The sequence below is a fragment of the Ictidomys tridecemlineatus genome, chromosome 11, assembly GCF_052094955.1.
Source record: "Ictidomys tridecemlineatus isolate mIctTri1 chromosome 11, mIctTri1.hap1, whole genome shotgun sequence".
Lineage (NCBI taxonomy): Eukaryota > Metazoa > Chordata > Mammalia > Rodentia > Sciuridae > Ictidomys > Ictidomys tridecemlineatus.
Window position 1 is genome coordinate 119,120,778 of NC_135487.1, and position 18,798 is coordinate 119,139,575.

At 43.7% G+C, this 18,798-nt stretch overlaps 1 protein-coding gene across 2 annotated transcripts; it reads left to right on the plus strand.

The window, feature by feature from the left end:
* Nucleotides 1–1,778: 1,778 nt before the first annotated feature.
* On the plus strand, nucleotides 1,779–18,592 carry Cd48 (CD48 molecule). 2 transcript variants are annotated; one of them, XM_013364790.4, is made up of 4 exons: nucleotides 1,779–2,006; nucleotides 11,241–11,552; nucleotides 15,639–15,905; nucleotides 18,065–18,592. In XM_013364790.4, exons 1-4 carry the CDS (start codon nucleotides 1,916–1,918, stop codon nucleotides 18,157–18,159), a joined length of 765 nt encoding a protein of 254 aa, XP_013220244.3. In that variant the 5' UTR covers nucleotides 1,779–1,915; the 3' UTR covers nucleotides 18,160–18,592. The 2 variants fall into 2 exon arrangements, with proteins under 2 accessions (XP_013220244.3, XP_077883312.1); XM_078027186.1 differs by lacking the exon at nucleotides 1,779–2,006 and adding an exon at nucleotides 2,419–2,521.
* The last annotated feature ends 206 nt before the right edge of the window (nucleotides 18,593–18,798 follow it).

Here is an 18,798-nt window from a genome sequence, read left to right on the forward strand (position 1 = left end):
AGGGGGAGACAGAAACAAGGACCTGAGAGCAAGGGAGGCATTCTGGAGGAAGGGGGTAAAACTTGAGCTATTTTCAAAGGATGGATGGCCCGTTGGTTGGGTACAGAAGGGCAGGGAGGTCTCCAGGCAAAGGAAACAGCCTGTACAATGCAGGGAGACAAGAGAAAGGAAAAAATAAATCAATCAATAAGGTGGATGAAGCCGTGCGATTGTATTTATAGAATACACCCACTGAGCACCCCACGGGCTCGAGTGGATGCACACGGAATGCATGGGGTAAATGACCACAACTTACATGCACATCCTCCTTCACACATTATAAAGTGTTGTCCCACGCTCTCTTGCAAACCACACACATTTTAAAAGGAAGGAGATGACGTCAAATCATTACTTGCCATACCCTTCTTTTCTTAGCTCAGTTCCTTTAAATAGCCACGCCCTAGGATATGGATTCAGGGAGTTGGATAATAAGCTCTCGGCCATGGGGCACTCTGGGGTGGATGGCCTTGGGGGCCAAGCCATCAGGAAGGCCTGGGGTGAGTGGGCAGGAGAGAAGGAAAGGAGAGGAGGAAAGTAGGGGTGCCCTAGGGCCTCCCCTCAGCCCTCCAGTGCCCTCTCTCCCCTTCTCATGGAGGCTGCTCATGAATGGCTGCGTCTAGATTGCTTTCAACACCTTCTCTGGGCTTGTTGCCTCCCAGACCTGCCCTCTCTCCTTTCTCCCTCTGTCAAAGGAGACACTATTAAGATGGGTGGGAAATCGTTTCTCAAGAGGCTTCAGGACCAGCGCGGGGCACGCCCACAGTTGACTTCTGCCTTTGACCTGCCCCCCCTCACATAACCACCACCACCCTCCTCCTCCTCCTCTTCCTCCTCCCTCTCAGTTCCTTTTAATGGTTGGCTTTAAGATCTCACCACAGAGTTCTGCTTCAGTCTTGCTCACTTCAGTCACGTCTTCTCTTCTAGTCCAAAGACTGGCTCTCTCCCGTACTGGGAGAAAATCTAGCTAAAGCAGGACCTTGGGCAAGTCTGACCCTGAGTTTCAATAAGGTACAGGTAATGACCTCTTCCCTGGCCACCTCGCAGGAATCCAAGGTGTCGTACGTACACAGCTTCGGGTACTGAGTTGACCCGGTTTCCCCTCTGCTGATTCTTTGAGAGGTGACTGCTTCCAGATTGAGAGAGGATAGCCACATTGTATTGGCCACCTCTATTTTGAGAATTAGAAAACATCCCCGGTTCTGAAATGACTACAAATACGCTCTATCAGGGACGGTGGCTTTTCTCATGAGTTCCCCCAAAGTGTCCTCTCAACGTCCATTTAGGTTCAATGAATTGAAATGAGAAATGGGTTTGAAACTTCTCAGACCACAAAGGCGGGCAGTCCATTCTCTCAGGCCAAGAAATCTTCCACTAATGTTCGGTGGATAGGCCAATGTAAAGGGTCCAAGTGAATTTATCGCAAGGTCAGAAGAGTTGGGGGTGGCAGGTGCGGCAGTTATTGTCTAACTTTCTGTTCCGAATGAGACCTAATCATGCTTGGATAGGCATCTGCTTTGTATCGTCCCCTGATTTAATCAAAGTGATTTCTTCCTGGGAACTTATCACCATCCTTCATTTCTTTTGAGCGTTGACCCCTCTGAGAACCTAGTAGAAGCTCTGAATCTTCTCCCCGCTAGAAAAGCACTAATACCATATTTTTAAAAATTTTTTTATTCTGTTGCCATGGTGCTTTCAAATGAAAAACCTCATAAACTTCCTGTTCTTCTTTCGTCCGCCCCTCCTCTGCCGCAAGTGTACTGGGTGTGGAGAAAAGTTCATTGGGTATTTTCCTCTAACCTTGCTTTTTGAGTTGCCTTTCCACCTTTGGTCTCTTTCTAGCCCGGCTCTTGGCGGTCTCCAGCAATCCTGCAAATCGATGGAATGTACTGTGCGCTCCCGGCGATGGAACTGGTGGCCGGCTCCAGGGCTGTTACTGCTGTTGTCTCTTCTGGTGACCAGTATGCAAGGTACTTTCCACCAACTGCCTGTGACTCGGCACCAAAAGCATGGTCAGACGGGAAAGGAGAGATGGGAGGCGGCTCAGCCCTGCAAGTGGGGTCTGGTCTTTGAGGCAACAGGCAGTTCCTGTACCCGTAGAAGGTTGGGGAGACTTCCTTAGCTTTGGAGAATCAGGCTCCAACTCTCTGCCTTAGGTGTGATTCCAAAATAGGACCTGAGGCCACGGGAAGCCGTACAAAAGTCAGGACTGCTGAAGCTCACCACCTCGTGTGCTCAGGGTCAGGATCCCCAGTTACCACTTCCAGACCATCTTTCTTCCTCTAGTGCTGGAATTCCCGGGCCACAAAGAAGGAGTTAAGCTTCTGTCTTTCTGGCTATTTCACCCATTAGCATCTCAGGGGTTTTGTTGTTGTTGTTGTTGTTGTTGTTTTCATTTAAAGGTTTTTAGTGCTCACCATGATGCATAAAAATGAGAACAATGAACAGCGTGGAGAGGTTCAACAAGCATCCTAAAATTAGGAAGGTATGCAACTTTTTGGAAGAAGAGTTAGTAATACCTGGAGAAAATCTAGTCAGTCCCTCATACAAGGCTTTCTGGGCACGGGGGGATGCGGGGGCAATCTTTTGGATCTGGTCTGGTTCTCGTGACTCTCTCTGTAAACCTAGGGACATACGATATTCAGGGCCTTTTGTAATTACATGGACCCCTTGGGGCTGACTCAGTGTATCGGACACTGGCATGGGCTCTGGAGTGGGGACTGTCATGAAGTATTAATCCAACTGCTGGGATCCACACTAGCAGGAGAACTGGAGTGTTTCAGAACTCTCTTTGGTTAAACACGCCCTGACAGTTAGACATTGTCTGACTTTTCCATGTTGGACCTTCTTCCTGGTCATTTATTCTCCTTGAGTCCAAATGTACAGATGACCTCTGATTCTAAAGTCCTAAAGGAATTTCCATACATCGGTCTTTATCAGGATTCTAATCGTGCTCCTTCCTTCAGGCCCTTCCTGGCCATCCAAGTTTAGATCCCAATCTTCGGCTTTAGGAGAATTTCTTAATCTCTAAATTTAATTTTGCTGTTTGTCTTGAAAGAGGTGCCCTCTCTTTTACCTCGGGGTCTACATACACACCTTTGTGTCTGCCAGGCCCAGGCCTCTCTCTGACTGTGTCTCCCTCCTGATATCCATTCCCTTTGTTGACTCCATGCCACTCGCCCTGGCCTCCCTGCTGGGTTTAAATATGGCAGACATCCCCCCACACCCGAGGGCCTTGGATCCAGTCTCCTATACCCCATTTGCCTATTTGGATTCCTCTCTAAGTTTTCTTTTTTGTTATAGCAATTGTCACTTCCTAACAAACGGATAGCATGGGTTTTGATTAGGTTAGCATCCTACATTTCCCTAATTTAGAGTAATTAAAACTAACATCGAATACTTACTGAGTGTCAGGCATTACAGTAGGCATTTTTAATGTTATTCCATTTAGTTTCCGTAAGAAATTTGTAGGTGATGATCATTGTCTACGTTTTCCAGATGAGAACGCTATATTTCAGAGAAATTAAGAAATTCTCCAAGGACACACAGATCTAACTTCCAAACTGTGTCCATATGATTAGGCTTTCCTGAGATTAAGCCCAGGGAATCTTGATAAAGGCCAATGAGTCTAAATCCTTTTGCGCATAGAATATGCCTAGGGATGATCATCTGATCCCTACTCTCTGACTTTAGTCCTAATAAACACACTCAGGCTGACCTTAATCTTTCTGTATGCCTTAAAAAAAGTTGGCTTCCCTTTTAGTTCTGAGCTTTTTGTTCAACCTAGAATTCTCTGCACCCTCTTCTCTTCCTGCCCTTTTGGCTTCCATTTTCATATGATTTCTTCCTGAAAACCTTAGATTCCAGATTATGGTTTGTGAATTGCTTGTTTGGTTCTCTTTTCTTGAGCCTCATGAAGATAGGAATCGTGTTCGGTGTTAATGCTGTTGAACTTGGCACAGTGTCTGGAATATAGCAAGTGCTCAATAAATAATTGTTCGATAAATGAATGAATTGCTTCAAAGAACTTCCTTTTAGACTACACATCTCTATATTCCAGAGGAAGTAAGTAGTTTTCTTCTTCTCTGAGAAGCACTCTCAGATCTCCTCAGACTTAGAGGAGTTTCTCAGCTCTCTAATTTCAAGGCAAGCTCTCTGATTCAGGGTATCCTCCACTGCTGGAGGACTTTTTTTTTTTCTTCCCCCAGCACTTAGCAAGATGCAGTACAAACCGCACTATAATGGAAGTTGGAAAAACTATGTTCTATCTGGGTTCTACACTATGGGATTTTTCTGTAAAATATAAAGCTTCAGCCTCAGCTTCTTCAACTCTATGATGGGTATAATAGCATGCTTCCCATTTCTTTGAGAGGTCGCTATCAAGATCAAATAATATAAAGAATGTGAAATTGCAGCCAGGATTGGTGGTTCATACCTGTAACCTCAGCTACCGAGAGGCTGAGGCAGGAGGATCACAAGTTAGAGACCAGCCTAGGCAACGTAGTAAGATTCTGTCTCAGAAAACAAAATAAAAGAGCTGAAGATGTAGTTTGGTTTAGTGTGGGGGATGGGGAATGAAACTGCATTTGTCACACACACACACACAGTTTGAATAGAATTCATTTATTGGATGTGAGGAGCAAGGGAAAGAAAGGTATTGAGAATAACTCCTAGAATTCTGGCTCAAGCAACCAGAGGCCAGCCTCAATAACTTAGTGAGACCTTGTCTCAAAATAAAAAATAAAAGAGGCTGGGGGTGTAGCTCACTGGCAAAGCACCCTGGGTTTAATCCCCAATATTGCAAAAAATAAAAATAAGAAAATCACAATTATTTATTTTGTCCACAAATCTATGGGCAAACTGTGCTCAGCGCTTCTCACATAGGACCTCTCCTATATTTGCAGAAAGATCCTGGTTGTCATAGGGGCACCTCAAAGGCATCTTCATTCACATGACTGGTGTCACCACCTGTCACCACCCAGCTGAACCACCTAGAGTGTGTTCCAAGAGAAACAGGCAAACACTACATGGTCTCTCTCTCTCTCTCTCTCTCTCTCTCTCTCTCTCTCTCTCTCTCTCTCTCTCTCATTCTTTTTTTTTCTTTTTCTTTTAGTGGTATGGGGATTGAATCCAGGGGAGCTTCACCACTGAGCTACATCTCCAGCCCTTTTCATTTTATATTTTGAGACAAGGTCTCACTAAATTGCTGAGACTGGCCTCAAACTTGCGATCCTCCTGCCTCAGCCTCCCGAGTCACTAGGATTAAAGGCATGCGCCACTGCACCTGGCTGCATGGTCTTTTGTAATCTAGTTTTGCAAGTCAGAGTTCTATATTCAGTTCATTGATGCAGCTATCAAAGCCAATCCGGACTCAGAGAGAGAGAATGCAAACCCTATCTATTGATGGGAGGATTGTAAAAAAAAAAAAAAAAAATTAGAATTTTAAAAACACTGCTATAATCAAACTTACTGCTCTTCCACCATTCCTTACCTTTGGTTGCTTGAGCCAGAATTCTAGAAGTTATTCTCAATACCTTCCTTTCCCTTGCTTCTCACATCCAATGAATTAATTCTGTTAGTTCCACCTTCAAAAATACCTCTTAAATAGGTCCCATTCCATCATCCCAATGGCCAGCCATTCATTTTCTTTTAGAACCAATACCACAATGACCATCTGTCTTGACTTCCCTTTGACTCCATTTTTTTCTAGCTTATTCTACATACTGTCATTGGTATTCGTTTTCTAAACTGACTGTTTATTTCACTCTTGTGCTTAAACTTCTCTGTGACTGCTCTGGTCCATGAGAGAGCAGAAACTCTTGAGTATAAAACTCACACATCATAATACAGCTGCCTCCTGCCCTCACCTAGTCAACTCTTTCAATGAGTCTTGCTTTTGTGGTCTTTAAGCATTTGAGACTTTTTTCCTTTCCTCCTCTGGTTGGAACACCTACTATTGCAGGCTCTTATCCTTTCCCTGGCTTAATCCTGTGGATGCTAATTCACTTCTACAGAAGTCGTTCCTGACCCCCAAACTCCAGTGATGTTTTTCTTTTATGTGCTCCTTAGAGGCCTGCATTTTCCTCATCCTAACTCTTCTCAGCAATGGTGGAATCACCTTATTCCCTCTGTTCACTTGAGTAGAAGTTCCTAAGGGAAAGAGCTATATCTACCTATTATATGTGCCGGGAGGCTGGCCTGTAGTGAGTGCTCACTCTGTAGATAAGGGAACAGTGGATAAGTGACGTACCTACTGTGTCTGCAGAGGTGGATGGACAGAAGGAGATGGAGTCCTTCTTTCAGCTGAGCTGGGCTTTCACACTCGTCCTGCTGGCCCTGATCAAGTCTCTCTCTTATTTCTCACAGTGGCCACTTCAAACTTTCACCCCCATCTTCAAAGTATCTGACCTCTGTCTTGTGCCTCCGTAGCAAAGAACTTGCCTCTTTGCTGGAGGAGGAAGTGGCTTAGAGATTATTAGGCAGAAAGCCCTTCAGCTTTCTGTCCACCATTTCCAAACTGGAAACTTCTCGACTATCTTCTTTCCTCCCTTTTCCCTCAGAGGATAAGGTCTCCCCACTCTCCAAACAAGATCTGTGTCTTCCATGGTGTGCTGAGCCCTGAGAAGCTCTGGCCTCTGGTTGCTTGAGCCAGAATTCTGGGAGTTATTCCCAATACCTTCCTTTCCCTTGCTTCTCACATCCAATGAATTAATTCTATTAGTTCCACCTTCAAAAATACCTCTTAAATAGGTCCCATTCCATCATCCCAATGGCCAGCCATTCATTTTCTTTTAGAACCAATACCACAATGACCATCTGTCTTGACTTCCCTTTGACTCCATTCTTTCTAGATTATTCTACACACTGTCATTGGTATTCATTTTCTAAACTGACTGTGTATTTCACTCTTCTGCTTAAAATTTCTCTGTGGCTGCTCTGGTCCATGAGAGACCAGAAACTCTCTCATGGGCCTATCTGTCCCCTCCTTTTCCTGCAGGCCTCTCCCGCCACTGGCTTTATCCCATGACCGTCTTAGCTCAAGGCATTTCCTTTCCTACAAAGCAAAACAAAACAAAACAAAACAAAATGATCTTACCTTCCATGCAATGTCCTTTACTCAATGCTCTATATTATCCTTCCCTTTCACACAGAAATGTCTTGAAAGAATTGCTCATTTCTCTGATTTCTCCTTCCTTACTTTTATATTCCATTGCAATAACACCCATTAAACTCATTATATCACCTCTCTCAGGAAATAGCAGCCTGATTATTTTGTCACCCAAGTCACAAATCTAGGGTCTTGATAGCCATTGACAACTTGCTTCCTAAAAGGGTTTGAAAGAATTTTTAAATATCTGATATCACTAGAGAGCTCCAGATAATGCCACATCAATATCTTTAGGATTCACCTCTTTTTTTTTTTCTTTCTTAAAGTTTCACTAGAAACACAAGACTTGTATCTAGAGTAATTAAAACTTGCTGTTTAGCATCCCCTTCTCTTTCCTGGGTAGTTTTTCTGTTACAAGATTAAGGCTTCTTTTTTCTTTATTATTTTTTTATTTATATATGACAGTGGAATGCATTACAATTCATATTACACATATAGAGCATGATTTTTCATATCTCTTGTTGTATCAAAGTATGTTCACACCAATTCGTGTCTTCATACATGTACTTTGGATAACGATGTCCATCACCTTCCACCATCCTTTCTAACCCCCTGCTCCCTCCCTTCCCCTCCCATCCCTCTGCCCTATCTAGAGTTCCTCTATTCCTCCCGTGCTCCCTCTCCGTACCTGACTATGGATCAGCCTCCTTATATCAGAGAAAGCATTCGACATTTGGTTTTTTGGGGATTGGCTAACTTCACTTAACATTATCTGCTCCACCTCCATCCATTTACCTGCAAATGCCATGATTTTATTCTCTTTTATTGCTGAGTAAAATTCCATTGTCTATATATGCCACATTTTTTTTAATTCATTCATCTATATACTGAAGGACATCTAGGTTGGTATATGCCACATTTTTTTTATTCATTCATCTATATACTGAAGGACATCTAGGTTGGTTCCACAGTTTAGCCTCTTATAATTCTACTTCCATACAGACCAGAAGCAGGGGTTGGGCACAGTCAGGAGCTGCTTCTGTTGCTACTAAAAGTTGCAGGTCAACATTATAACTTTCATCCTAAGCATCCAGACACATCACCAACTGCTTTATTCTGTTTCCATTCAATCAGAAAGTAGGATTTATTTTTCTTCTTTCCTTTAAGATTGCTTCACCTACCATTTAAAAGACAAAATTGTTAGGAAGGCAAAGGAAGAATTCAATCACCAATTACCAGTTTCTTATTTCTCAGTAAGAAGTCACAGCCAATCACTAAGTCAGCCTTTCTAGAACTGTTAGCCACGGAGAGATGGAAGATGCAACATCCCACACATGTTTGCATCTCAGCACTCATGACATTGAAATGAATGCTGACTATTTGTCACGATGTCAGACCTTGAAACATTCCATCTCCTGAGCATATGTCCGAGACTTCTTGTAGAGTTTGACATAGATGACCTAGGCCAGAGTTCTCAATGAGGGTGGGGAGTGGGAATTTTGTCCATGGAGGCAATAATGAGAGTCTGGAAGACATGTCTAGTGATTTAAAAATCCTTGAGAGAATGACTTTTTAGACTGTATGGTGTAAGAGGCCAGAACCTCCATCTGCATTGCTGATATCAGAGCACAGCGCCAGGCACACTGTGGTTGTGCAATGACTGTTGTTTGGACTGAATCAATTCTGTCAGAGGACTGGACCAATCAGAAGCACTGTGGGAATGAATGCCTACCTGTGTGTGCCTAGGTACCAGGACAGGGTAGGCATCCAATGAAAGTCTGATGAATTGACAGATGGATAATTGGAAGGATGAATGGATCCAGAAATGAAGGAGGAATGCATCTTCAAAGCCCTGGGACACAGATATTTTTATCTTTTAGTGGTTGAAGAAGATATTTTTGGAAATGACAGACATGTGGGAAGTGAACAGCTAGGTATATACGTTGTTGAATGAGATGACTAAGTGTCTGTGTGATGGTGTACGATAACAGAATGATGTAGGAAGTGTTCCTCCTTTTATCTACCTTTAATGTTTGTTTTTGCAGCTCCTTCCCAGACTGCTTTGCAGCTCCTTCCCAGACTGCTTTGCAGCTCTTTCCCAGACTGCTTTGCAACTCTTTCCCAGACTGCTTTGCAGCTCTTTCCCAGACTTCATATACATAATTTTCATTCCTCTTTTTTCAGACCTCCCTTCACCTTCCACCCATTAGCTATCATCTTTTCTTCCTCCTGTAGAACCTAAATCTTACATAATCTGGAGTATCCTTGTGAAAAAAAAATATTAACAAAACTGTAAATACATTTGGGAACAAAAACCAATTCAGTTTGAATGAAAAAAAATAAATAAATTCCAACAAACGACAAATTTTTTAAAATGGACAAATATGTCATAAATCACAAAAAACCAGAAAAAATGGCATTATAATTTTAATTAGTTAAGTGACTTCATGTTTCTATAACACTTTGCCACAGAAGAGCTCTGGCTATTGATCACGTCAATCCTGGTCTTTCCTCTACTTCCCTTGTAGGGTCTGCCAGCTGGCCTGGCACAGGAAGCAGGGCAGGGCCCAGCCGCAATGTTCCTCTGTGCCACTTCTTCCTTCATCAGCGTAGCTGGCAGTGACCTTGCACACAACGGTCTGAACCACACAAATATACCCCACGGAGTTCAGACAAAACATCCCCCAGTTCTAGTTCCCCTTAGCCCGATTCCAAATAACTACAAGCACGACACCACCCAGCACAAGTAAAAATGTGGCGAAAAAAGACTGGAAACAGGGAGTGGTCCAATTATTTCTGTTTATAAAGACATGAATACACTGTTAGGGCCCCTCTAGGGCCAGACAAGAGACCCCAAAGCTTCTGTTTCATCCCTTTCACAGTAATTCTGCCTCCATCCAAATGTTGTCAAATATAGTTGGCATAAATGGTCTCCACTTTCTTACCATCTAATAACTTACTTCAAAATAAATTAAATGCCATATGATATATAAGCCACTTTTACAGGGAATTTTAAAAAAAACAGAGCAAAATATTATCAATAAAATGAAAATATCTTTATCCACTCTACCCAATTCCAACTTTCCCTGTGACTGTCTCAACACCCAATCCCCCTGGCTCATTCTGTACCTTCTATTCTGACCCCCTTGCTGTTGTTTAAATATGGCAGACACCCCATCACCACCACCACCACCACAGGGCCTTGGCTGTAGCTCTTCCCTCTACCTATTTTACTCTTAGCCCAGATGTCTGCCTGGTTTTCTCTCTCCTTCTTTAAGTCTCTGCTCAGATGTGACCTACTCATCATCTAGTAAGTGACATCTCCCCTCCCAACCTCTACTAGCACTCGTAGCTCCCCTTACTCTATTCTAGGTTCCTCTTTTGTTATAAAAACTACTACCACCTACCATATACTGTATAATGTATTCAGTTATCGTATGTATTGCTTGTTCTAATGCTAGCTTAAGGATCTTTGCTGTTTAATTCATTGATGTATCCCAGATGCCTCAAACAGTGCCCAATGCATGGTACTCGACAAATATTGCCTTTTAAACGTTCTTTGACTCATCCTTGTGGTCATCTTCTCCAAAAGAGACTTCCCTAGGATTTCCTCCATCCTCTACCCCTACTCCCTGGACAGGGGCAGATTCCCTAACACTTTGTATTTATCTTTGTTGTCGTATCCAAAGATATTTACACATCAGGATAATTGGTTTGGGGGTCTATCCTGAAGGGTGTTAAATCTTTCAGGATAGAAACATGTATTGCTTATGTCTACACCTCTAGAGACGAACATAATGCTTATTGAACTAGGTTGAACTGACACGAAACCCAAACCCAAAGAAGGGATGTGATTTTTCGTCAATTTATTTGAAAATTTACTGGTATGAAAGGGAGGGAGGGACCCAAGGCCAACTCAGCATCTCAAGCCGCAACTGCCACTGGATTCCTGATTCTGGGTCGAGTACCTTTGACAAAAATCATACTCATTATCCCCCAAGCAGAAATTCCTTCCTTCTTCCGTGGTCCACCAGCCCAAGCGAAAGCCTGGGGGGTACTGCTTCCTCCAAGGTGCGTCTCTGGTTTTCATTGGCAGATCCTTCAATGTCTGCAAAGACGGTGGTCTCTGGCAGCAATGTGAGTCTGCAAGTCCCCGAAGATGTACTGGGTAACTACAAGCAACTAATTTGGTTTTACAACCCCCAACAAAAGATTGTAGAATGGTATGTGTCGTCCCCTCCTACCTACTACAATTCTCCACTGAAGCTCAGAATCCGCCTGGATCCTCAAAGTCCCGCGCATCTGCACATCCATCAAGTACAGAAAGAGGACAGCAGTACCTACATCTTAAGAGTATCGAAAGACGATGGCAAAGAGCAGGAATTGAAGATACCCCTGCAGGTACTTGGTGAGTTGTGGGAACCGGGGCAAGTTCCTACTTCCGTAAACCTCGGGGAGACTTCCTGAGAGTCATGGTGATGCTTTCCGGGACAAAGAGAAGAAAAAAACCTCAGGGAAGGCTGAATTCATGTCCTCCCAGAGCCAGTTCTACTTGGGGGTAAGCCTGAACCAGCAAGCCCTAAAATTGGTGGCCATAGGATATTTAAAACCTCACCTGAGCCTGGCATGGTGGCACACACCTGTAATCCCAGTGACTCAGGAGGCTGAGACAGGAGGGGATCACAAGTTCAAAGCCAGCCTCAGCAGTTTGGTGAGATGCTAAGCCACTTTGATCTTGTCTCAAAATCTAACAATTAAAAATAAAAAGGACTGGGACAGAGCTCAGTGGTAAAGTGCTTCTGGGTTCAATTCCTGGTACCCCAAAATTTAAAAAAAAATCTGGAGTGAACCTAAGAGAAAGAAAACAGTAGGTTATTTCCTATTTCCTTCACCTTTTCCTATAATCCACCCCAATCTATTCTGAACTCGTCTTAATTTATATCTCTCAACTTGGACTTCATGAGACCCATGTAAAAATATATAAGAGCTGAAGGACAGAACAGGAACTATAATGGAGAGTCTCTTACCTATCAGAATGAGTATAACAAAAACTTCCACTTATAGCTCCAAGCTAACCAGTGTATGGACAATAAGAACTGAGACAGATCTGGATTCAAACTCTGGTTAAGTGAAATAAGCCAGGCACAGAAAGAGAAATACCACATGCTCTCACTCATCTTAGTATGGTGGTGCGTGCCTGTAATCCCAGCAATTTGGGAGCCTGAGGCAGTAAGATCACAAATCCAAGGCCAGTGTGGGCAACACAGTGAGACACTTTCTCAAAACAAAAAAATAAAAAGGGCTAGGAATGTGACCTTGGATGTAAAACGCCCTTGGGTTTGGTCCCCAGCACTGGAGGGCAGCAAGTGTTGATCTCATAGAAGCAGAGGATAGAGGGCTGGGGATTTGGCTCAGTGGTGAGCGCTTGCCTAGCATGTGTGATGCCCTGGGTTCGATCCCCAGCGTGCGTGCATGCGTGTGCACGCACACACACACACACACACACAGAAAGAAAGAAAAAAGAAAGAGTGGAATAGTGGCCCTTGGATGTTAGAAAGGGCAGGGAGAGAAGAGATAGAGAGAGGTTGATAATAAATGCCAAAATATTGTTAAATAAGAGGAATGAGCCCTAGCGTCATACAGCTAAGTAGGGTAACTGGAGTCTACAACAACTTATGAAATATTTCAAAATAACTAGAGTTCAGAGTTTCCCAAACATATAGAAATGACCAGTATTTGAGAAGATGGATGCTAATTATCTGCTTTGATCATTACATGTTTCACACAGGTATCAAATTATCATACTGTACATATATATATATATATATATATATATATATATATATACACTTATGCATAATCTCAGGTCGGTTACTAGCTTTGTGACTTTGGAAAATTATCTTAATATCTCTGTGCCCATATTAGGTAAGATCCTTTTCATGGTTAAGTTAGAGAAACCAATTCTCTGTCCCTTAAGAAAGGAGAAGTTATTTTAAGAAACCAGATCTATTTAAAGCAGTGTAACTGAGTCAAGTAGGACAGAAGAGGAGGAAGATTGAGAACAGTGTCAGCCCAGATTCCCCAAGTTCAGGAGTCTATGGCTGTGCCTATGGATTCCTGCCATTAACCTGACTTATCAAAGTTTAGACTTTTTTTTTTAAAAAAAAAAACCCTGGGTTTAAATTCTCAGTCAATTTAATGAGAGAAAAGCTGATTTATCCAGCTTGATTTGGGTCTGTGTTTTTGATCTACGTGTCTGTGTATCTGATGTAGAAATGTGGTTCTCATGGGGCGTCCATGGCGTGGAGTGGGCAATTATTGCAGAAGAGGGGCCTCACCCATATCCAAGGGGATATTCATACAGAGCCTTGGCTCCTCATCATATTATGATGACAGTTATATCATCCTTTTAGAGTGTTATAAGGATCAAAATGGATAATGAGAAATTAAAAAAAAAAAAAAAAACTTTTTACTGCTGACATAGTGCAGATGAGGAGTGTTGTATATAGTCATGTCCCACCAGCCCAGTGGTTCCCCCAGATCTAAGAGGCCACATTCCCCTCTCATTCACTGCCTCCATCTCATATGGCTTGAAAATTCAGGAGGTCCTTGGGAGGGGAAAGTCTCTTACCGTGGTGTTTTGGGTAAACCAGCCAAGGACACAGAATAAACAAAAATTAAAGGCCCCTGTATGTACCATTTACCAAACTCTGTAATTTTTGTGATGTCAACATCCCCCGCTCCTTCCCACACTCAGCTGATTCCAAGTGACTAAAGTTTTTCAAAAATTTTTGAAGAAATTGCAAATTTTCAGAGTTCCTACAAAATCACAAATGGTTTAGCTCCAGCACACTCTGTCTGAAGGTGAGATCCCCAGGGTGTGATTAGCAAAAAGAAGTCATCTTTCCGTTCAGCCCAGGTGTCCATGATCACTCTCAGGGGGCTGGATCCAGACCACCCTGGCTGCCCAGAGCTGTGCTGTTTGTGGGAGGAAATGAGGAAGGAGTCTGAGTGGGGAGGCTAGAACACAGGAAATGGTGTAAACGCTCGGTATACAGATTGCTCAGTGTAGCCTGTAGGGGGAAGTCCTGCAACCCAAGAGGGCTCTGTGGAGGAGTGAAATTTGAGTGCAGGGGGCCAAATTGGTAGTTTCTATATTGTCCTCACACATACAACCCAGAGACAAGCTCGGGTCCGGGTAAATTCTCTGCCACATTTTAATCCTATGGGGTCTGACCTGCACTGATTCTGCAGGACCAGATGCAGGGATTACCTCTCACCACATCTGGCAGCAAGACAGCAGAGTGATACTAATAGGACCTTTAGCATGTGTGCAATATTCACACGCTGTGAAAAGCACTTCTCCATGGACCAGAGCACGTGTTGTCACTGACACTGGTGACATGAGGTTGAGTCACTTTACAGATGAGCTCAAGGGAGTTAACTCCATTACTCAGTGTCACTCCACCAGAGTCACGTCCAGGACCCAGGCTGGCCTTACTTCAAAGCTAGTGTTTTGTTTTTTGTCTCCAAAACTGCTTCATCCATCCATCCATCTATCTCTTCATCCATCCACCTATCCAACCCTGCTATGTGGCAAACACTGAGATAAGAGTTTATAGACCAGACACCACTGACACATGCCGGGGGTTACAGAAAATTCTCTGTAGCTCTGTAGAGGCCTCTCATGATACACAGTCTGAAGCCTGGCTGATTGTAGGACAGTCTGAAACATAAGGGTGAGCAGGGAGGACTGATGGAATTTCCCCTGGGTGGTTGTGTAAAGTCGCATGCTTGTTGGTATCCCTTACCTCAGGACTCTCCCAAAGTCTGAACTGGAGAATTTTGGAAGGACAGATTGGGCCCAAAGTGCATGGTGGCACCCCTCTGTAATTCCAGCAACTTGGGAGCCTGAGGCAGGAGGATCACAAGTTCAAGGCCAGCCTCAGCAACTTAGAGAGACCCTAGCCCCAAATTAAATAAATAAATAAACAACAAGAGGTGGGGGTATGTAGCTCAGTGGTAGAGACCCTAGCCCCAAATTAAATAAATAAATAAACAACAAGAGGTGGGGGTATGTAGCTCAGTGGTAGAGACCCTGAGTTCAATATCCAGTGTCACACACCACCAGGCTGAACATGTGGGACAGTTGGGATCCCAGGTCTGACCCCAGCTGATCTCTGCTGGGCATTTTGTCTCAGACATCACCCCGCGTGTTCCTGACTGCATCTAATGGACTCTGGCTCCCCCTGCTGGAGCCAGAAGAACTCAAGAAGTTGTAGCCCCTGAAGCCTCCAGAGGTCCAAGTTGCTCACTGGCTCCCTCTGTAGGACCCTCTTCTCCACTGCTTTTCTCCTGTGGCCCTCACCAGCCCTCCCGGGTTCCCCTTGTACTTTGTATGGTTGGCTAAACCGTTGCTGTAAAAAAAAAAAAAAAAAAGAAAAGAAAAAAAAAGCCTCAATTCATTGTCCCATAATATCCTCCTCATTTTCAGACCCTGTTCCTAAGCCCGTCATAGAAATTGAGAAGACAGAAGAAGTAAACGGCGATTGTTACCTGAACTTGTCGTGTGTGATAGAGGACGAGTCAGCCAGCTATGTTTGGTATGGGGACTCGGGGCCCTTTTCACATGAGTTCCAGAAAAAGGTGCTTGAAGTCTCTGTTAATCCACAAAACCAGTCCAGGTTTTACACCTGCGAAGCCAGCAATCCTGTAAGCAGCAAGAACGATACGGTCTACTTCATTCCGCCCTGTACTGTAGGTAAGAAATGATGTCCCCAGGAGCTGAGATGGGCACAGGGTGACCAGTTGTCTTTTTCATGAGGGAAGGTGGGGGATCTACTGAGCCCTCTGGCACAGAATGTGGTAGAGAACCCCGGAGGTGTCTGGGAGACTTGGGTTCTACTCCGGACTCTGCCTCCACCTCTCAGTTCGTTCACCTCACTTTTGTGAAGCTCAACATCCTTGGATGCCAAGGGCAGTTAGCGTAAGATCTCTGACGCTCCCCACCCCGGCTCCACTCTCATGATGCACAGTCTGAAGCCCGGCTAACTGTAGGACAGTCTGAAACATAAGGGTGAGCGGGGAGGACAGATGGAAAGCTGTCCAGGCATTGTCAAGCAAGAGCCTAAAGCTTCAAGGCAAGAAGGAAAGGGAGGTGAGCAGGAGAGGGACTCCTCTGTGTCTCTGGAGAGGACCCACTCTGGAGTATCACTCCTGGCTGTGGCTCAGGCCTCCCCAGGTGTTATCCAGGGACAGCTGAGCTGGTAGGTTTTAGAGTCGATCACGCTTGAGGTCAATCCTGACACTACCATTTACTAGCTATAAACAAATCACTTAGCTTCCCCCAAGTTGTGTCTTTCTTGAAGATAAAATCATTGTTCTCACCTCATGATGTGATAAGGAACAAGACAATACATAGAACCTACCTCACATCATGATGGATGAGTCCTCAGTGAAAAGTGGCTGAATGAGGTTCATTCCCTTCAATTCTGGAGACAACTTAATAAGATCACAATCTCCAGCACTCTGGGCCCCGTACCCTCCATGCCTCTAAAGTGATATCCCTGAGCCCCTGTAAACATATTCTTCCAGAGTAACTCATACCTGTGGTGCTGATGTTCACCTGTGATCCTCAGCTATTAATGAATTACTTAGCTTCTCCAAGTTATGTCTTTTTTTTTCTTTTTTCTTTTTTTTTTTTTTTTTTTTTTTTTTGATGGTGGTGGTGCTGGGGATTGAACCCAGGGCCTTGTGCAAGCTAGGTGAACACTCTACCAACTGAGCTACATCCCCAGACAAGTTGTGTCCTTCCTAAAGACAAGAATGATAATCCATTCATTCCCAGGGATCCTGGTTCCTATGCTTTTGTGATCTTCCTGGGCTCAGTCTCCCCTCCACTGATTACTCTGTTCTTACAGGTGGGCTATGGGACCTGACCGCTCTTCTTTCTTCTTTCCAGCTAACTGGACCTGTCTTTTTAACATGTCCTAAGATGCCCTGCTCTTCTGCCACCCCAGACCCAGTGTGACAGGTCGCTGTCTGACCATGAGATCACAATTTGGCTGGGCAATCCCAACACCACTTTCATATCAATACCACCTGTGGAGATCCAAAAAAGAAAGAGGCACAGTCCTGTCCCTTATAGAATGGAATGGCTGCTCATTTGCAGAGGAATAACAGCAATCATGTGCCCATTGTGAGGGAAGGGCTAAATCAGTTTCATCCCTTTTTAGCCATCCAAATTACCCTAGAAAGTACTCCTAACCTCATTTTCCTATTTTTTCTATTCATCTCCTCTTTCTTATGACTTCTCCTTCCTTTCTTTCCCTTCTTTTTAAATCCTTTTTCCTTTCCTTTTTTAAAAATATTTTTAGTTGTAGACGGACCCAATGTCTTTATTATTTTCATTTTTAGGTGGTGCTGATGATCAAACCCAGTTCTTCACATGTGCTAGGCAAGTGCCTTACCGCTGAACCACGACCCTAACCCTCCCTTTCCTTTTTCCTTCCATCTTTTTGCACAGATGGTTATTGGGGTGGAGGAACAAAGCCTTCCCCGAAGTCAGCTGTGCCTAGCATTACAGCCTCACCTGTCTAGGCCTGAAGTTCTGTCCAGTCTCTTTGCTGTCAAGTATAAGGGCTCAGCCTTTTCCAGCCCCATTATGCCACGGGAAACTTCAAGCACAGGATTCAGCTAAGTTAGTGATATTTAAAGGATTTCTGTGTGCTTTACACTTTACATCTGGAGGGATTGAACTCTTAAGAGGAAGAGGATGCCCCAGGCACACTGAGATTAGATTTAGGGAGGAAACTTTTTTCTTTAATTTACTACTTTCCATGCCAATATCCCAGTGCTCCTGCCCCTTCTCAACGAATTAACCAAGACACCTTAATGTTTGGGGTTTCTTTGCTCTTTCAGTCAGATCCTCTGAAGTAACTTGGATTGTAAGTTGGTGGATGGTCATGGTACCCACTGCTGCCGGCTTCCTACTTACTCACTATGAACTCTTCTAATAATTCAAGAGTGAAACTTCAAGGCCACTGGATCTTACCTTCATCAGCAACCATGCTCTTAACCAGGACAGGAGCTCTGGTTACATGGGATGAGACAAAGTATTTTTGTGGAAGCATCTTTAAAGATTCTCAATGAATTTTTTTTTTGTAAAAAAAAAAATCTCTGGTAAATATTTTATGTTATATTTCATCATTGTTTTTCAACACACATCCATGGATACATACATATGCATTCTTTCCACCAAAACAACATGATCATACTGTGATGTTTTTATTTTGTTGTTTTTACTTATTTATATATATATATTTTTTGTGGTGCTGGTGATTGAACCCAGGGCCTTGCATACGGTAGGCAAGTGATCTACCATAGGACTACATCCTCAACCCTACGAACATTTTCTTACGGTTTAAATAAACATTCCATTTAAATTCCTGAAGTTGTTCCAACTCTAATAGTGCTGGTTCCACCATCCTGGGCAGACTGGAAAGAGTACACACAAAAGAAGAGTGATACACGATTGTCTATGTGTCTGCATAGTTGAGAGGTAGATTGTGCTACTTCTGATCTTTGTTCCAACATCCATGCCAAGATTCCTGGGCTTCCCTGTCTCCAGTCTGCTCATGGAGAGTGACCCGAGT

Coding starts and splice junctions, on each gene's coding strand:
- Cd48 (XM_013364790.4), top strand. CDS start 1,916: ATGGAATGTACTGTGCGCTCCCGGCGATGGAACTGGTGGCCGGCTCCA. Junction 2,007..11,240: donor TCTGGTGACCAGTATGCAAG/GTACTTTCCACC, acceptor TTTCATTGGCAG/ATCCTTCAATGTCTGCAAAG. Junction 15,906..18,064: donor CATTCCGCCCTGTACTGTAG/GTAAGAAATGAT, acceptor TTGCTCTTTCAG/TCAGATCCTCTGAAGTAACT.